Here is a 20,945-nt window from a genome sequence, read left to right as displayed (position 1 = left end):
ACAATTGAGTATAACTCTCTTAAAACATTAGGATTCCAGTAATATCTCAATAATGTTGTGCAAAATACAACAAGATTACAGGTTTTTTTTTAAGTTTCTTCCAAAAATTCTACTCATAATATTTTTTAGTGACCTCAACTGGCCCATGGGCATGTGGCTCCTGATGCCTTCCCCGGCCATTGGTACAATCCAGCAGAGGCAGGTCAGCAATGGGCACAGCACTCCTAGCACACCACCGATTTTACAGCCTCCCCTGAGCCTGCCAGCCAATTCCCAGGGACAGTGCGCGTTGTAAAATTCCACCCATCTTGAAATGATCAACTTTGTTTCATTGGATGTAATGTTTGGCATCTAATAAAATTACAAGCTTCATCAAGTTGTGATTGTATTTTCCAGAGGTTCATGTGACAGTCAGGCAGATGTAGACAGATTATTTCAATTACACCCCCTGTTGGTTTTTCAGCTGGTGATGCAGTTAATAATTGCATACAGATTTTAATACACTTCCATTTCATTTCATTCAAGAAATCACATTATTTTTCAACAAATACCTAATATAATGACACATCAGTTGCGATTATTCTCTACAGCATTCACCTTGTGGAAATTATTTATGTATTTGTTTCTGGATTTTTGGCTAAAAATATCCCCCTACCTTTAAGTGCAAAACATCCTGCATTATTGAACCATAAAGACTAAGAAAGTCCCAGATTAAATTCCTGGTCTGTGCGGACTGAATTTAGCTCAGCCTGGTCAATGATAAGGTTGCTAAATTGGCCTCAGTATCCCTGAACAAAAAGATGGAAAATAAATCAGTCAGGGTTCCCAATTTTGATCATGATCTTGTCATCCATGCTGGAAAATGTGGGTGTGGTACATACGCATGTACAATTGGTCAGAAATAGGCATAGCTGTGACATTTACCCTTTACCCTCACCCTGATGAGACTTGCTGTTGTTTAAAAAAAAAACAGCCACTTAAAAAAGCTATCACACAGCATCTGGCCCTTAGGAACTTTAGCCCGCTATGAATCAGCAGCTTTAGAAGACAAGGGGAGAAAATTAGAAGAAGGAACAAAAAATATTTGGGCTAGTATGACATTTTCAAAGATCCCCTTATGCTGCTCTTGTGGAATCTTATTTATATTTATGTTTATCTAATTTTTAGGTTGGAGATGAAATTCTGGAGATCAATGGAGAAACGACCAAGAACATGAAGCATTCTCGTGCTATAGAATTGATTAAAAATGGTGGTCGGAGAGTCTGCCTATTTCTGAAGCGTGGAAATGGTTATGTGCCAGAATATGGTGGGTTGCCCTATGAAAATGTTACTTTCTCCCATGCTGTCACTCCATGAGTGATTGTTTTTTTTCTCTCTCATTTTTTTCTGTTAAGATCTGGGAAATTTTTCTTCTTTTCACAAATGTCTTATGTTTATGGACAGTTTTTGGTTCTAATCTAGTGATATTAATACTGTACTTTCACTATTTTTCTTTAGAATGGGCTGGAGTAAATATAAGCGTAGTCAGGATGACACCTTTTTGCAACTAAGATATTTTATTGTATTAAATTCTCCATTGTTCAAATGCCTACTGAGTATACAACTGTAAAACATAACATTAGTTAAATGGGAATGAAACCACAATCTGAGTTTACATCCTGTGGCCAAAAATTGAATTGAAGTGTTCTAATATTTATTAATTTAAATTATCATGTTTACATAAAGCATCATGGAAACATCTTATCTTACAGCCATTCTTTTAGTTATCAACATTTACCTTCTCATTAATAACAAAGAGCAATCTCAGTTACCTGTGGAAATTTTGCAAAATTGGAACTAGTTTTACACTTGTAACCTGCAGTACTTGCACTCCAGACCTTTCTTAGGAATATATTCTCTTTAACAAGTTAATTTACCCAAAAGAAATAACTTCAGATCCTCTTCATGGTTTGTTTAATGTCTTGCTGCTTCCTTGAAAGGTTTATGAAGTTTTACAGGAGAATACGAAGCTGAATTTGAACGCCTAAATCTACTAATATCTCTCTTGAATTCAAATGAATGGAATTATATATTATTTTTAAAAACTTATAGTTACCAAAAATAGAGTTCTCAACTTCCTGAGCTTTTGATTTATTTTTTATCTCCATCGAAGTGATGGGTCTCCTCTATCTGTAAGGGTATATATTTTTGTAACAAGTTCTGTAATTACTTTTAATATGATACATAACGTTCCATGAATTTAAATGTAGTTTGTAAATATTTAAATGAGTCATTGTTTACATGCCATTTTGACTTACTGTATTGTTATAAAAAATGGAGTGAATTTCCCAGTAGAACTTCCTGGTGCTCTTTTTTCTGTATTCTTTGGTCCTGCAACTGCTATCTTTGCAGTCTAATTGTTTTTGCCTGGACAATCTGACTGGAACAATAATAAACATCTTTCCATGATCAACAGAGTGATCAATCCTGTTGCTGCTTACTAATAGGGAATCTAAATCTATCTTCTGCTCTTTTTCTTTCTCGCCTTTGCTGGCTGCTGGGTTCTTCGTTCTGCCCTCAGCGATGATACCTCCTAATCTCTCCTCATGCATGAGAAGTGACAAGCACGGGGAGTCTTGCTTCTACTTAACGGGCCCTAATCAAAATACGGTTGGTAGACAAATCAATATTTGCTGCTTCCATCTTGCTGCCTTATATAAAGGCTCATACTGTGTTCCATTTATACCATTCAGCCATATATCCATGAATATGCTTACCTTCATCAGTTCAGGTTTCCAACTGATCATGCTAGCAGGACTCATTTGCCCACATTTGAGGGATGCAAGCTCTTTTACAAGGACCACCCTGATGTTTTTGTATTTGCTATAATTCTCTTTTCACAAAGATGCAACATTCTATTACAATTGGACGTGTCCACCATATCCATTAACACTATTGATTCCACAAACTAAAATTAATCTTTTTTAAAAAAATTTATTGACAGCACAAGCAATTGACTCAAGACTTTATTTTAAAAGGCAAACATTCAAAATTCTGAAGAAGGAAAATTGATTATTTCATTTTCTAATCTTGCTTCCTTATGAAAACTTGTAAAGCACATCCATAGTACATAACACTTGATTTTGCTTTAGAGAATATCACCAGAACTTTCAACAATCATAGGGGTGTGTAACAGGCCATACCGGATTGAAATTGGGCAGTGTGTATATTGGACTATTGATCTGATAACGACCGTTACATGTTCCTCTCAAAGTTGTAAGTTCCACTGGTTCTTAATTTGAAGTCGTGGTAACATGTCACACTCATGTATCACGCCTATTCCCATCATTTAGAGAGAACAGCAAGGGGTTTTGTCACAAATATTACATGCTTTTTGTAATTTATTTATATAGCCCTGTTCATTGATTTAAGATTTACAGACCTAAATTTTGCTGATTTTTTTGCCATTATTGTACAAGGTGTGAAACTTATATTGTTATTTTGCAGGACAGAAGTCTGTTCCATGTGGTTGCAAAGATGCTTATTTTGGTATATTGAATTGCAAGACTTCAGACTTTGAGTAACTTCATTGATTTGTGACACAGTACTCCAGATTTAAACTTTGTTATGATATTAAGTACATTTAAATTTTTCTTGCAAAACACTATACACACTGCTACCTAGGTCCCTGTATGTTGATAGTTTCAGCTGTATACCTCAGTCTTCAACATTACCAAATTTGTCATTTTTTGACATGCTGCTTCTGTGCTGCAACATAATCAGAACCTGGGTCAATCTCAGCATTAAAGGTGTTTTCCTACAGAAAGGAGAAAAAGACTCTTCCATTACATGATGTCCAGTATGCATTTATGCATTGGGATGGTTAGTATGTGTGATTGATACACAACATGTAAAGTGGAATTGGATTCTTCACAAATGCATGAAAGAAGAGGCTGGATCACAGAAATGATATCACATCGGTGATTCTATCATTTTACAAATGAGGGAGATGCATTTCTCACAAGGACAGCATGTGAGTTATTAAATCCCAGCTAATGAAGAATAGCACACCATGGGTTCCTAGTCACCCAGCATAATGTTTGGTTTATCCTGTGGCTCTTGGGTTGGGATTTAAAATGTTTCAAAAACAGTTAATGGTTAGAAGGAGCACAAATTGGCCTGAAGTTTGGTTTGAAGCTAGGGCTGCGGATTAACTAAGTTACCCCAAAACTTTAAAACAATGCTCCAGGGAATGCTCACAAAAGTACATTTGTAATATTAGAATTACTGCAAGAGAGAAAATGCATCTGGATAGTTGGCTGAGAGGAATTTAGTTGTAATAAATAATGGATGCAACAGTGAACTGGGAGAAATAGAGATTCTGCAATGATCTCCAAGTTATCTTAGATCAGCTTCAAAGGTCAACTTATTCCAAGAAACAAGAAGATGATTCAAACAACAGGAAATTAAAATGATCATTTTAGTGTCTTTATGTGCCAGTCTTCAGATTGTAACTTGTGTCAGATCAAGATTGTATTTAATGGCACTAATGTCCTTTTGTGGATGTCCTTGGAATATTCTTTTGCTAAATGCCTTGTGCTCCTACAATCCATTAAATGGGAATGGTTGCAGGATCTGATGACATCTTTTTCAGAAAATATTCAAATGGGGTAGAAACGGGAGCTTCAAATTCTTCACTTTGTCCATTTCTCCTCTCCCCCCAGCCCTAATCGAGGTTATCTGATGATGTCAGCACATTTAGAATCCCAGAGACATTCTATACAAATAAATGAATCTGAAAATGACAAATTGCTTATGTTTCACCCAGAAGCTGGCAGAAAATTAACACAGCTTCAAAATCCAAGCTGCTAAGTTTGTGTCCTCGACCTAATCCTGAGCCCATTCTACATATAATGTGAATTATGCAGGAACACAAAAGTATAGACTTGTGAATATTGTTTGAAAAGTGGAGATTTCATATGAACTGTTCCACAGTTGATGTAACCTGAACCCTGCCATCTCATACTGAGTTCACAGCCCGCCTGTCCTCCATTGACCTCTCCTTCCATATAAACTCTCCTATTCATATTCATGGCCATCCCTACAATCTTTCCATCCCAAGTATGACCTCATTTCCCATCATCTCAATCACCAATAAGGCTATCTCTACCCACTTATATTGCATCCCCTACCACTCTCAACCCCCTTCCATCTCTTTTTCCATTCCCTGCCTGGAAAAACTCATCTCAAATTCACTTACAACAACACTGCACAATTCCCAACTGTAAAACCTTTGGCTCTCCATTTGTCATGATACTTCTGCAGATACCAATTTGCTCAATCACACCCTTACCACCACCTTTGATGCCTTAGTCCTAGTAAAACCTTCTACTCTCTCTCATTATGGTCATTTTCCTTGGTACTGCCCCCATTTTCACTTGAATGTTTTTAGTGCACAACCGGCTTACCATTCATCACCTGATTCGGCTGGCCCAAAGTAAGCAATATTGGGTCCTGCTCTGCTCTGCTAAAACTGCTTACTATTTCTGAACTACACAGATGATCTTTGACTGCTTTTCTTTAATGTCAGCCCTCTCCTCAAACCCCCCTCCCTTGCCTCTCCATCCTCACATCCAACGAGTGCAATTAGCCTGTGAATTTCTTTGTGTCTAAGATTGAAATTATCTGTTTAGCTGCCTTTGATACTTTTCTCCTTTGCCCTAGCCTTGAAACCATATCTTTCTTTAGTTTCTCCCCTATATCCCATCATTCCCTCTGAGTTCAACTTGTCCATGAGATGCACCGCCTACTCTCTGGACCCTATTTCCTCTAAACTACTGACCACTCAACTTCCCTTCTTGACCCCTAAATGAGTTGAGTTTTCACATGATTCCCTTTCCTCAGAGACTGTCTGTCTCTTTCCCTTTCAAATCTGCTGTCATCACCGCACACCTCATAAAACCCACCTTTGTCCCCAGTCTTTTTGCAAACTGCTGTCACATCTCCCCATCATTCTTTTCTTCTCCAAGTTCTTGGAACATGTTTCCCACCTCTCAAACCCATGTTTGAATCCATCCAGTCAGGTTTTTAACTCAGCCACAACACTGAAAAGGACCTAATAAAAGTCACAAATTACATCCTATACGACTGTGACCATGGTGAATTAGACATTTTCATCCTTTTTAACCTGTCTGCAACTTTGCCATTGTTGACCACACCATCCGCCTCCAAAACATCTCCTCTGCTATTCAGCTGGGTGACACTGTCGTTTCACTCTTACCTATCCAGTCAGAGAATCTCCTGTGGTGGTTTCCCTTCCCAGCTCCATATCGTTACTTCATGAGTCCACCAAGCTTCTAACCTTGGCTCCCTTTATCTCTCATGGACAACAAAATCAAAAAAAACATCAGGCTCCACGTGCACACTGATGGCACTCAGCCTTACCTCACCATCACCTCTCATTAAACTTTCCGCTGCATCTATTGTATCAGGCTGCTTGTCTGACATCAAGTCCTGGATGACCCAAAACTTAATCCATTTAAACATTGGGAAGACAAAAGCCATAGGCTCAGCCCCTGCCACAAATGCCATTCCCTACACATGGATTTCATTCCCTTTCCTAAACACTGTCTCATGTTGAATCAGATTGTGCTTTAACTTAGCCTAGAGCTGATCTTCCAACCCATTTCCTCTCCATCACCAAGAACACAAACTTCTACTTCTGTAACATCACTCGCCTACACCCCTTCCTCAGCTCATCTCTGCTGATACCCTCATCTATGCTTTGATTATCTCCAGACTTGATGATTCCAATACTTTTCTGGCCAGCCTCACACCTTCCACACTTTAAGCGTTGCTGCCCAAATCCCAACTCACACCAAGAAACATATTGCCCCATGTTTGCTGACCTACATTGGCTCCTGAACCCCCAAATGCCTCCATTTAAAATTCTCATCCTCACATTCAAATTGGTGCCTCACCCATTCCTATCTCTGTAACTGTCCACCCCATACCACCCTCCAAAAACACCACCAGCTCAAGATTTCGCCAACCTGGCTTCTTTTCTATCCCCTTTTCAATTGGTGATTGTGCATCTTGCTATCTGGGTTCTAAGTCTTGGGATTTCCAAATCTTATCTGCCTCTCTAGCTCTCCCTTCTACATTAAGACACTCATTAAAACTTACCTCTTCCCTATCCTAATGTCTCCTCCTTTCAATTGGTGTCAAATATGTGAAGTGTCTTAGCACATTGTACTACTTTAAAGAAGCTACATAAATATAAGTAGATGCTGAACACCCAAGAATCAGCTATGATTTGCATTGGAAGAAGAATGCATTATGAAAATAAAAAGCATTTACTTAGGATTTTAAAATTTTAACTTTAATCTATTTAGGGATATGAATTTTCAGCAGTTTGTTTTAATATTGGACCAGTAATTGATAATGAATTGACTACTACATACAGTAACGTTCTGTTCTTATGGAAAAGTACTTTGGTGCCTAGACAGACAACTTTAGAACTTCATGATATAAAGCCATAAATCATAGGGCAGCTTTTTCCGGTCAGTGAGCGGGCACAGGACCCACTTGCCAACACGTAAAATGATGCGGGTGTGCGTCCCGATGTCTCCCCACGTCATTCAGATTAACAGTTCGGCAGGTGAGCTGCCAAGTCTGCTGTGTGCCCGCCAACCTGTCAACGGCCTATTAAGGCCATTAAAAAAGTAATTGACATGATTAATGGACCTGCCCGTCCAACCTTAAGGCTGGCGGGCAGGCGAAGAGCCCAGGGGGCCTTCAGAAAAAGCATGAAACTTCATCCACAGGCAGGATGAGGTTTCATGAGGGATTTAAAATTTTCGGAATATTTTTCAATAAAAGTAATGGACATGTCCCAGCTCATGTGACAGTGTCACATGAGGGGGCATGTCAGGAAAATTTTTTCCAGCCTTTAAAAATTTTTTATAACTTCAATCGATCTTCCTGAGGCAGCACTTTGCCTCAAGGAGATCTGCGCGCCCTTTCATACGCATGAACGAAAGACCACACTCCCGGCTCAGGGAATCCCCGCCCCCACCTGCGTAGGGATCGCACAACGCTTCTGAGCGGACGTCACGCTGGGCGGGCCTGAATTGGCCTGCCCACGCAAAATGGTGGCGCGCCCCCAACTGGGGGCGCTGATCGGGAACCGCCCGTGCCTGCTCCCACACGACCCTCCCAATGCGGGGGAAATACTGCCTATAGTGTACATAAGAATAGCTCAAAGAGCTAGCAATTCATCCCACTCCTTTCCTCTTTACCTATAGCTATGATTTTTTTTTTCTTTTTAAGTACAATTCCCTTTTGAAAGTTACTATTGCATCTGCTTCCATCACCGCCCCGCCTACCCTCCATGCAATGCATTTCAAACCATAAGAACAGGCTGACTAAAAAATAAAGTCCTATCTCTCCTTTGGCTTATTTACCAATTGTCTTAAGTCTGTGTCCTCTGGTTACTGATCCCGCCCGCCAGTGGAAACAGTTTCCCCCTGTCTACTCTTTCAAAACCCTTATAATTTTGAACATCTCTATTAAATCTACCTTTCACCTCCCAACTTTTCCAGTCTCTCCGCATAACTGAAATCTCATCCCTAATACCATTTTGGTAAATTCCTTCTACATTCTGTCCGAGGTCTTGACGTCCTTCCTGCAGTCTGGTGGCCAGAACTGGACACAATACCCTAGCTAAGATCTAACCTGTGAGGTTCAGAATAACTTATTTGCTTTTGTACTCAATGCCTCTACTTATAAAGCCTGAGAAACCATATTGTATTTTAGTGTGCTACTACTTTTTCATTTCTCCCCCCATTTTCTCCCATCCTTTCCAAGTATTGATTCCTTGCTGGGTAATTTCCACAAGCTCTCATACAGAGCCCAAGTGCCCATTCTTAACAACTGAGCTGAAGCAGTGAGAGTCAGGGGGCTATTTAAATACAGGATGGAGAGAAAAGGTCATCGTCAAACCTGACCTTATTCCAATGCAGCAGCTATATAGGTGAAAGCTAAGAAGTAGAAAACATACCATCTATTGCCCCTTCCCTATTCTACAGTTGCTGAGTCTAGTTGTAACACCCCAACGGTTGTCCCAGCTGAAATTAGCAAACCCAAGGAAAATCCTCCCTGATCTGTATGACACAGGTCCTCACTGCCTTGAACCAATCAGGAAGCTTATTGTGTGGTGATGTGAAAAGTCAGTCACTTTTTTCCTTTGTCCATTTCTTCTCATTGCCACTTGATACCTTTGTACCACTGCCTCCTTAACTAATGAATTCATGATTGTAGTCAGGTCATTGGACAAAACACTGAGTTTAGATAAGGTGCCTAATTGACAAAAAGGATAGAAAATCTTGCATCTATCCCTTCTATGAGGCTAAGCAGTGGTATTGATAGAATCTATGAAGTGGTGATTTGTCTATCCTCTTGGCTGCTGACTGTTTCAAGGAGCAACCACGGAGAAAAAGTATTGACCAAAGTGTATTTTAATTCAAATAAAAACCTTAAATGGGAAGAATACTACGACACTATATATAAAATGGTTCATAATAATCCTCAAATATGTGGCACTATGCTGACCAGAAGATAATCATTGTTCATGCAACTGAACATCTTTCCATGATACATACCCTGATTAATGTGAACCTAAATACAAAATGGGAATCATTACAGAAGAGAAGCATGCTGTTCAACCAATGTTTGTGCTCCACATGAGCCTCCTCTCAATCTATTTATTTCATTTCACCCTATCAACATATCCTATTCTTTTGTCCCTCGTGCATTTATCCAGCTTCCCCTTAAATGCATTTATGCTACTTACCTCAATCACTCCATGTGGTAGCCTGTTCCATATTCTCAACGCTCCCTGAATAAAAAATGTTTCTTCTGAATTCCGTATTGGATTTATTAGTGGCTAACTTATATTTATAGCTGTTAGTTTTTGACTTGCATCTCAAGTGGAAATATCTTCTGTGTTCACTCTTAACAAACTTAACATCAAAATTTTAAAGGCCAGTATCAGGTCCTCTCAGCCTTCCCTTTTGTAGTCTGTTTAGTCTTTCCTGATCCTTGTGCAGTTTTAGTTCTGGTATAATTACTTTTAAGAGTACCAAGTGGATAAGGCAGGAAAGTGGAACTGAAGCAGAATAACAGCCATTATTTTATTGAATGTTGGAGCAGACTGAAGGGGCTGCATGGCCTACTCCTATTGAGTTCTTATGAAAATCTTTTTGTTACATTTTCTCCAGTGCTCCTATTCCTTTTTTGTAATGTGGAGACCAGTGGTCTAATCAGGTTCTATATAAGATTAACATAACTTCTTTACTTTATGAATTGTATTCCTCTCGAAATGAATCCCAATATTTCCTTGCACTTTTTATTGCTTTGTTAACCTGCATTACTGCCTTCAATGATTTGTGAATCTGAGCCTCTGTATTAATTTGCACATTCCGCCATCTAGATTCTTATTTTCCAAAAACACTTACCTATATTGAAATTCATTTGCTATTTGTCCATTCTGCAGGTTTGTTGATGTCCTCTTGTATTTTGTTGCAGTCCACTTCAGCATTAATTATGCCCTCAAATTTGGTGTCACCTCACCTCAAAATTTTGATTTTGTTTTTTCCTGAGCCCAAATCACTTATATAAATAGTGAACAATGGTGGTCCCAGTGTCAATCCCTATGGAGTACCACTTCCCCATCCTTCAATCATCTGAGTAACTATCTTTAATCCCTACTCTGTTTTCCGTTCTTCCATTAGTTTGTTGTCCACTCTGCTACTTGTCCTCTGATTCCACATGCTCGGACTTTACAATTTTACTGACTTCCACTAACAGTACTATATTGAAAGTCATTTAACATAGTCAAAATTCCTCCTGATTTTGAGTCAATATTTCCTATTATTAACTCCTATTTTGTCCTTTATGGAAGCTGGTGCTGTTTTAACATATAGCACGTAAACTGAAAAACATTTTTTTTCATATTTCTTTTCAGGAAATTCCTCTGCAATGACCCTCTAATCTGTTGAAAGAGGTGTCATATCAGTCTTTGAAATCTTGTTACCAGCCTACTATTTAAGTGCAACATCACCTAGATAATCTCAATTGTTTGTTTTCATTTGATACAGAAAGAAACTTCCTTAGAAGTAGTCTTAGTGTTTCACCTGTTGATGCTGCTTCTCCTTATTGTTGGGATTTATAATCTGATCCTAAAATCTCCCAAATTTTCTCTCTCTCTCTCTCTCACACACACACACACACACACACACACACACACACACACAATCTCTCAAAAAAACAGGCTAGTTAAGTAGCCCATACATTTAAAGGCAACTGTATTTATTCAGGATTATTTCTGTAATATTTGAAAACAAGCTAACTGCTTAAGTTCCAGTCTCAATTGAGACGCAAAGATTGATTTTCTTTTTGCTTCACAGCCCATGAAAGGAGAACAGCTGAGTATATGGAACTATTTGAGCTGTGATAAAACTAGCTTGATTCAAATAAATGCCAAGGACATGATAATAATTACTAGAGTAAACCTGTAAAATCTTTGACTCATCTGCTCAGCTTGTTCACTGACATTGCCATTAAGGCTGTAAGCAGCACATAGCTCAGTGATAATTAACTGAGTTTCTACCTTGTAGCTCATATAGTTCAATAGTTAAGGAATTGTCCAGTCTGGAAGTTCTTAAAACAAGAATGAATGACTTGCCTTGGTTTAAATGCCATCTGTTTGCTGGTTAAACGTATCAATCGGACCCGTTAAAATATTTGTGCTTCCCTGAAAGCAGTTGTCTGATGAAGTTCAGTCTTTGAAGCTTTTGCCTGCCTGCATCCTCTGTTAACAGAATAGAACAGTCTCAATATCCTTAGAAGATGTCTGATTGATAATCCCTTATTCAATTTGTTTCACATAGATTTATAAGAATATCTTATCACTGTGCCCATCTCTGTTTATTTCAGTATGCTTTTAGTTGTTTCAAATATAAAATCTGAGTTTAAAGTTATGGAGCTTGTTGTGCAATACAAACATAAGTTATAAATTAATAAAATCTTACGTTCTATTTTCCCCAGTCACTAATACGAGAAACGATTGTGAGAAACTCAAATTGACTTTTTTTTTTACACACAACCTATATGTTCACAACACATATACACCCACTTAATATGAGGTGTTTAGATTCTATTAATTTACAACTTATTTCTGTTCAAATCATTGCATAAGTGTTTTAAAAGAAAATGTCGCACTACATGCTAATCAGATCTACGACTGCCCTTGTCCACACATTGAATCCAAACTAATGTTTTATAATTAAAACAAGTTATCAAAAGAATGAATTTGCATGCACAAAATTGAGCTGATTGTAAAATATGTTTGCAAAAATATAAACAGTGAGTATAGCCTCAAGGAGGGAGGATGAAATATAAAATTGTTGCATTGTCTTAGACCACATTGAACTTTTTATTCATTCACAGCATGTGGGCTTCGCTGGCTGGGCCAGCATTTATTGCCCATCCCTAGTTGCCCTTCAGAAGGTGGTGGTGAGCCGCCTTCTTGAACTGCTGCAGTCCATTTGGTGTAGGTACACCCACAGTGCTGTTAGGAAGGAAGTTCCAAGATTTTGACCCAGTGACAGTAAAGGAATGGTGATGTATTTCCAAGTCAAGATGGTGAGTGACTTGGAGGGGAACTTTCAGCTGGTGGTGTTCCCATGTGTCTGCTACTCTTGTCCTTCTAGATGGTAGTGGTCATGGGTTTGGAAGGTGCTGCCCAAGGAGCCTTGGTGAATTCCTGCAGTGCATCTTGTAGATGGTACACACTGCTGCTACTGTGTGTCGGTGGTGGAGGAAGTGAATGTTTGTGGATGTGGTGCCAATCAAACAGGCTGCTTTGTTCTGGACGGTGTCCAGCTTTTTCAGTGATGGAAGGGGGGAGTATTCCATCATACTCCTGACTTGTGCCTTGTGGACAGGCTTTGGGGAGTCAGGAGGCGAGTTATACGTCACACAATTCCTAGCCTCTGACCTGCTGTTGTAGCCACAGTACTTATATGGCTAGTCCAGTTTAGTTTCTGGTCAATGGTAACGCCCAGGATGTTAATGGTGGGGGATTCAATGATGCTAATGCCATGGAACATCAAGGGGTGATGGTTGAATTCTCTCTTGTTGGAGATGGTCATTGCCTGACACTTGTGTGGCACGAATGTTACTTGCCACTTGTCAGCCCAAGCCTGGATATTGTCCAGGTCTTGCTGCATTTGGACATGGACTGCTTTAGTATCTAAGGCGTCACGAATGGTGCTGAACATTGTGCAATCATCAGTGAGCATCCTCACTTCTGACCTTATGATGGAAGGAAGGTCATTGATGAAGCAGCTGAAGATGGTTGGGCGTAGGACACTACCTGAGGACTCCTGAGATGACTGACCCCCAACAACCGCATCCATCTTCCTTTGTGCTGGGTATGACTCCAACCAGTGGAGAGTTTTCCCCATGATTCCCATTGACTCCAGTTTTGCTAGGGCTCCTTGATGCCACACTTGGTCAAATGCTGCCTTGATGTCAAGGGCAGTCACTCACACCTCACTTCGGGAATTCAGCTCTTTTGTCCATGTTTGAACCAAGGCTGTAATGAGGTCAGGAGCTGAATGGCCCTGGCGGAACCCAAACTAGGCACCAGTGAGCAGGTTGTTGCTAAGCAAATGCCGCTTGATAGCACTGTTGATGACCCCTTCCATTACTCTACTCATGATGGAGAATAGACTGATGGGGTGGTAATTGGCCAGGTTAGGTTTGTCCTGCTTTTTGTGTACAGGACGTATCTGGGCAATTTTCCACATAGCCGGGTAGATGTCAGTGTTGTAGCTGTACTGGAGTAGCTTGGCTAGGGGCATGGCAAGTTCTGGAGCACAAGTCTTCAGTAATATTGCCGGAATGATGTCAGATGCTGCCTTTGCAGTATCCAGTGCCTTCAGCCGTTTCTTGATATCACGTGGAATGAATCGAATTGGCTGAAGACTGACATCTGTGATGCTGGGGACCTCCAGAGGAAGCCAAGATGGATCATCCACTCAGCACTTATGGGCGAAGACTGTTGCGAATGTTTCAACCTTATCTTTTGCGCTGCTGTGCTGGGCTCCTCCATCATTGAGGATGGGGATATTTGTGGAGCCACCTCCTCCAGTGAGTTGTTTAATTGTCCACCAGCATTCACGTCTAGATATGGCAGGACTGTAGAGCTTAGATCTGATCCGTTGGTTGTGGGATCGCTTAGCTCTGTCTATCACTTGCTGCTTATGCTGTTTGGCATGCAAGTAGTCCTGTGTTATAGCTTCACCAGGTTGACACCTCACTTTTAGGTATGCCTGTTGCTGCTCCTGGCATGCCCTCCTGCACTCTCCATTGAACCAGGGTTGATCCTCTGGCTTGATGGTAATGGTAGAGCGAGGGATATACCAGGCCATGAGGTTACAGATTGTGTTCGAGTGCAATTTTACTGCTGCTGATGGCCCACAACATCTCATAATGCTCAGTCTTGAGCTACGTCTGTTCAAAATCAATCCCATTTAGCATGGTGGTAGTGCCACACCACACGATGGAGGGTATCCTCAATGTGAAGACGGGACTTCATCTCCACAATGACTGTGCGGTGGTCACTCCTACCGAAACTGTCATGGACAGATGCAGCTGTGACAGGCAGGTTGGTGAGGGTGAGGTCAAGTATGTTTTTCCCTCTTTTTGGTTCCCTCACCACCTGCCGTAGACCCAGTCTAGCAGTTATTCCATTTAGGACTTGGCCAGCTTGGTCAGTAGTGGTGCTGCTGAGCCACATTTGGACATTGAAGTCCCCCCCCCCCACCCAGAGTACATTCTGTGCCCTTACCATCCTTAGTGCTTCCTCCAAGTGATATTCAACATGGAGGAGCACATTCATCAGCTGAGGGAGGGCGGTAAGTGGTAATCAGCAGGAGGTTTCCTTGCCCATGTTTGACCTGATGCCATGAGACCCGGACTGGATGTTGGGGATTCCCAGGGCAACTCCCTCCCGACTGTACACCACTGTGCCACCACCTCTGCTCGGTCTGTCTTGCCGGTGGGACAGGACATAACCAGGGATGGTGATGGTGGTGTCTGGGACATTATCTGTAAGGTATGATTCCATGAGGATGACTATGTCAGGCTGTTGCTTGACTAGTCTGTGAGGCAGCTCTCCCAATTTTGGCACTAGCCCCCAGATGTTAGTAAGGCGGACATAGCAGAGTCGACAGCGCTGCGATTGTTGTTGTCATTTCCAGTGCCTAGGTCAATGCCAGGTGGTCCGTCCGGTTTCATTCCTTTTTTTGTGTCTTTATAGCGGTTTGTTACAACTGAGTGACTTGTTAAGCCTTTCAGAGGGCATTCCCAACCAGCCACATGTAGGTTCTAAAGGACATTAGTGAACTAGATGGGTTTTTACAACAATCGACAATGGTTTCATTGTCATCATTGGACTTTTAATTCTAGATTTTTATTGAATTCAAATTCAAAATCCTACCGTGGCAGGATTCGAACCCAGGTGTACTCTTGGATTACTAGTCCAGTGACAATACCAGTACGCCATCGTCTCCCTTGGATCACTTGGGAGGTGTGAAAATAAATACCAGTTATTTCTGCTGGGCTCTCCTGGTTATCCACCATAACTACAGTGGAAGCTCAGCTGTAAACCCTGAGAAGTGTTGGAAATGGCTCTTCCGCTACATAGGACTGAAATAGTCAGATGGACTCCGACAAGAGTGACACTATGTTGTGCTTTCAGCAAAGGAAGCTACCTACTAACTGGGTGGAACATAACGACAGTCCAGTTTGCCAAGCTGTTGTGTAAATGTGGCATCCTCTACATGTTTCCCATACAGCCCTCTTTGACTTTTGCTCTGTTCTCCTGCCCACTGCACCTGCTCTCCAATTTCCTGCTGTGTGTTGCTATTATAAGTTGCCAGTATAAAGACTCGGTGCTTTCTTTCTCACTATTCAATTAGCAAAGGCCCTACTTAATGCAATAGAGCTGTAACTTGTATGAAGCTCTGTTCCTAGCACTATTTATGATAGGGAAGCCCCACCTGCCAACAGTAATTTTCTGCTTTCTCCTATTGGAGAGGGACGAAGCAGTACTGAAACTGTTGCACTGTCAGCCCAACAGTCCAAGTGTTGGGGTGGATGCGCAGAGACTGAACTCGGGTTTGAATGGAGGGAAAAGACCTGCTTAAAGAATAAGTAGAATTGTAGTGCTGATGGCATGATGGGTTTTGGAGGAATTCAGGAAACTTGCATATAACAGGCATTTGTTTGTGAGTTGACGTCCTTGATAAATTTGTTGGGAAAGTACCTAGCCGGAATGTAGCACAGCTTTAAATAAGGAAAGATTTCTATTGCTACCACTCTTGTGTCTAATGCTTTGGTTTCCTCCACTTTGTTATTTAACTTTACTCATAGTGAATATGTTTTAAAAAACAGTCAAAAGTTGACAAAAGTATTGACCTTTGGTATTGTGATTTGCTGTCTACAACTCCATCCTCTAAAAAGAACTACAAGTACTGAAGTAATGAATGCACAAACACAAATTCCTCTAAACAGAATAAGATTTAAATCTTAATTGGTATCAAAGTTTAAATGTTTGAGGGCTATGGTTAAAAATAGTTTTTTTTTAAATAAAGATTGCTATATACTCATTTTCCAAGAATGATGTCGACTGCATATATTTCTATTTTTATTTTGTTTCTCTGAACTGAAGATGATCTGAAACATTTAAGCTGAATTTTATGTACTTCTGTGAAGTCTTTGCCACCCTTGCAGTGCCAGTGAGATTTTGGCAGTTTCAAATATTGACCTTTTCTGTTATGAAACCACCTAAAACAAATATACATATACCGTGGGCCATCTCTTCATGCTCACTATCCTCCCAATAATCTGTTTGCACACGTGGAATTATTTGCATTACAATAGAAAAGGTGAGAGACAGGCTTTTTTTTTCAAAAAATGCTGAGGATATTTTATCTGATAGCATTAAAAATTGATGTTTTTTATTCCCATTAAGGAAGGTCATAATTTTGAATCTGAATTGCCTTTTTCTTAAATTTGACAATTATGATCATCCAATTCTCATCAGTTCTATAAGGATCGTATGAGCAGGAATAACATTAAAATGATGGATAAATGATTGGGGTCGTACGTCCCATTCTTTGAAAATGGTGAGGCTCAGACACGGTTCATTTTCTTTTTCGAGTTCATGCTTTGTGATTTTTACAAATGTTTTTTTCTGTTTCCTTATGGTTGAAAGAATAGGGGACCTGCTTCTAACCCAATTTCAATCCAAGTCTGTAACCAGCCACTTGGAGATGGGTGAGAGTGAGCACAGGAGTGAGTAATAAATCTCCTATCAGATTTGCCCAATCTCCATGTGAAGAAGTATCTGGTTTGCCCTCAATGATGTAGAGTATGATCTCGGGCAGTACTGCATAAGGGGCAGCTTTATGTTTGTTGCCCATTACAGACCCAACCCTGTGTTCAGTGCTGGTGACTTCATTGGAGCTGAATATCAGGTGGACCATGTAATGAATTTCTACCTCAGTTTTTGTCTGGAGACAATAATATGTCCCTAGACCACTTAATAAATTAACTGATAAATACCAGAATTTAGCCACCATCAGCTTGTGTCAATGTTGATAAAATAATCCGAGATCCATCGTGCCAACTGCCAACATGAGATCCCTGTGTGACTATCTCTATTAGGAACTGGCATCTGAAATTGGTTAAGTTTCCCCAAAGGATTTGATGTTGGAAACATTTACTATTGTTTACTCAGTTTTTTATACTCAGTTCGCAGTCAGCCTCTGCAAAACAATTACCCTCTCACAAGCCCCTGTCCTCTCAACACTGACATCTTTTACTTTCCATTGTTCACGGCAGAGGTGCTGATGAGGAGATGAAAAAATGTGACTGGAGTATTGTGGAATATCATGCCTGTTAATTTATTAATATTCTTATTAATATTGTGCTGCCATGTGCAAGCCTTTTTTTCCCAATCAGTGAGATCCTATATTGGGAAAAGTTTTGACATTTCAGCCTGCTGGGAGTAGAGGGCAGAGGGGTGCCAGGAGTGTATGAGAAACCCAGTGTTTCCATGCACACGGTGACTCCACAGCGGAGATCTGACATCATCAAAAGGTTCCCCACCTTTATTTCAGCCTGATTGATGGGTTTGATGTTCAGTCAGGCAGGGAACAAGTAGTTCTGATCACCAACGTGGGACAGGCAAGGGTGGAGGGGGTGTGGTGTTGTGGTCCGATCCCAAGGACTATCCAATCCCTGACCCTGGAGAGCTGTCAGGGTTTACCATCCTGGGGTTGGGGTGGCCAAGTCCCATGAGAGGATTGAATTGGGGAATAGGGTCGTATTGGGGGACAGGGTGTGATACTTGTGGTGCTTGGAAGGCTGGGAAGTGGTGCTCCTTGTGGGCAGGAAGAAAAGGGGTGCTCTTTGAGCATGCCCTCACTTTGCTGTAGCTGGCAGTTGACAACCACCACCATGCCCTCTCCCCGCCACATCCAGCATACACACTCCATGCGCACCCAATCCCACCTGCTCCCTCATGTTAAAATTACTCCTTTAATGCTGAATATCACACTGTTGGATTGCGCAATGAGTTCGTTCAAAAATCACTTTGGAAATTTTTTTTTTCCAGTGATCTTTATCATAAATAAAAGCATCATGTTGTATTATTTTTCTCAGTATTCTAACATATTCCTAGGTGTACCATTATCTTCCCGGCTTATTCTCTTCTGACTGGTCAAGTATGGAATGAGTAGGTGCTCATTGATCAGCAGCAATTGTGATGTTATTGCTGCACTCTGTAACTAATCTCAGTCACACTGCCAGATGGAGCATGAAAATGAGGCACTCTAATCTGCAAAGTGAAGGGACATTTAGTATATGCTCAAATATATGTGTAGTATTTATACTGATTTGAATTCCTGGCCAATTTTTGTCACTCAAATTGTGCCTCCTTCGAGTTAAGTGCAAATGGCATTGGCAGTCACTTGAGGGGTATAGAGTCCTTTAAGGCCTACTACTTCAGTAAGACTCCTTTTTCCTCCCAAATACATAACTTTCTTTTATGTAGCTTCATAAATTCATTGATTCTGGTAATGTTCAGTTTGCAGCCTCTTACCCTGATTTGTCTCATACTGCTGGCAATGGCCTTTTACCTCATACACCCAGCATCTTTATCATTCACCTTCTCAGTTGCAGGAGGATATATGACAGGAAGTGGCTTGCAAGAGAACAAAATAGATGAAAATAAATCTAAAGAAAAAAATTCTACTCACTGTTTAAAGGATTCTGAAACTGCTGTATTGGAATTTGCAGGATGCTTTATTTGCAGTTCAGCACAGGCTATTGTGTAAACCCTATGTGTGATAAATGTAGGAGTATGTTACAATGCAGAAAGTTTTGTCAGCCAATGTTATGAAATAAACAGAGTAAAACTGATGCTGATAAAACAGTTTCAGCTTTGCTCTCAGGTCATAAAAACACCCCATCTAATAGAGTTTGCTGCATTGTAGCCTACTTCTATGTTTATCACCGATGCAGGGTCCAATATGCCAGTGCTAAATTATAAGCAGCTGCAGCATTCTGCAAACTCCAAAACAAACTGCCCAATATATTACCGTATGCTGCATACAAAAAAAATCCTAAACATATTATGAAAAGTCTGTAAGCTTACCTTGTCAGCGTATCATGTGATTCAGATTGTCGTAATACTGCTACGTGATAGCAATAATGGAGTTTCACTGAATGTTTGCATAATTCTCTTTGTTTATATACTATAGATACAAAATATAAAGGGAATAAATATTCTCTCATTGATATTATGTTTTACTGTTATGACACTTTGCTTTATTTAAACCAAGAACGAGGTATTTACAACATCACTACTTTCATTCAAACAATCTAACATTTGGTCAGTTCAAGCTAAATGTAATCGGGAATATCCATGTGCTTGATTTATATAATCGAGTTGTGTTTATAACAAAACATAAAGTAATGGTGTACCATCATTTTACATTATTTTAAGCTGCAACTAACCTGTGAAACAAAATTCCTTACTGGAATTTTTGGAAACAGTTCACTTGCATTTTAAACATAAATTTCTAAATAATGTAACAGTGACAATCCTGATTGGGAAACACGCATGGAATACATTTCAATGTAGATATTTACAATATTTCAGCTTCAAATGCTAGTGAACTGTGGAATACTGAGCAACCTATGCTGCAGGGTGGTTTGGATTAATTGGTAGATACTTGATTATATACAGTTCACAATGTTCTTTCTGGTTATGTTGAAAATCTGAAGAATAGCTGGAACTGGTTTTCATTTAACTCATGAAACTAACAATGAACTTTCCCAACATAAAACATCACTGAATATCTGCCAACCATCCATTTGATAAAATCTGAGTGTAACCTTTCCAATTGACCAAAACTAAATCAGCTCTTCAGACAGCTCTGTCTCCTCAAAACTATACTTGGCGAGGACAAAGAGTTATCATGTTTAAATCTTAACATTGACTTGCTGAATAAAATTGCGCATATACTATTCAAAGCTAGTAAGACTTAACGTGCTTATAAAACTACAGTTTAAATGAATATGTGTGATGCTTAGTGTTTAGTCAGGTTGGTGTGAATCATGGTGTGCCATAATCCTAGCTCCTATTAAAATTACTTCATTGAATCAATATATTGGGCTGGATTTAATGCTGCCTGTCGCAGCGGGAACCATGGTGGCTGGGCCCACTTGATCGCAGGAAAAGCCCCTGGAATCCTCACTCACCTTTGGTCTAGGGTCCCAAAGCATTCTTGGCCCTCTGGTGGGTGCAGTGCGCCTAGCAGCCTCTG

At 40.2% G+C, this 20,945-nt stretch overlaps 1 protein-coding gene across 12 annotated transcripts in view; it reads left to right on the top strand.

The window, feature by feature from the left end:
- The window catches only part of magi1b (membrane associated guanylate kinase, WW and PDZ domain containing 1b), a 510,580-nt gene that overhangs the window by 483,921 nt on the left and 5,714 nt on the right, over positions 1 to 20,945 (top strand). For all 12 annotated transcript variants that reach the window (XM_041191217.1, XM_041191208.1, XM_041191207.1 and 9 more), the window contains one exon: positions 1,168 to 1,306. In XM_041191217.1, the coding sequence (XP_041047151.1) occupies positions 1,168 to 1,306 (139 nt within the window). The remainder of the gene's footprint in view (positions 1 to 1,167; positions 1,307 to 20,945) is intronic.

This window comes from Carcharodon carcharias, chromosome 7, assembly GCF_017639515.1.
Source record: "Carcharodon carcharias isolate sCarCar2 chromosome 7, sCarCar2.pri, whole genome shotgun sequence".
Classification (NCBI taxonomy): domain Eukaryota; kingdom Metazoa; phylum Chordata; class Chondrichthyes; order Lamniformes; family Lamnidae; genus Carcharodon; species Carcharodon carcharias.
The sequence above is the reverse complement of the archived record's forward strand: the minus strand, read 5'-3'. Positions and strand labels throughout refer to the sequence as shown.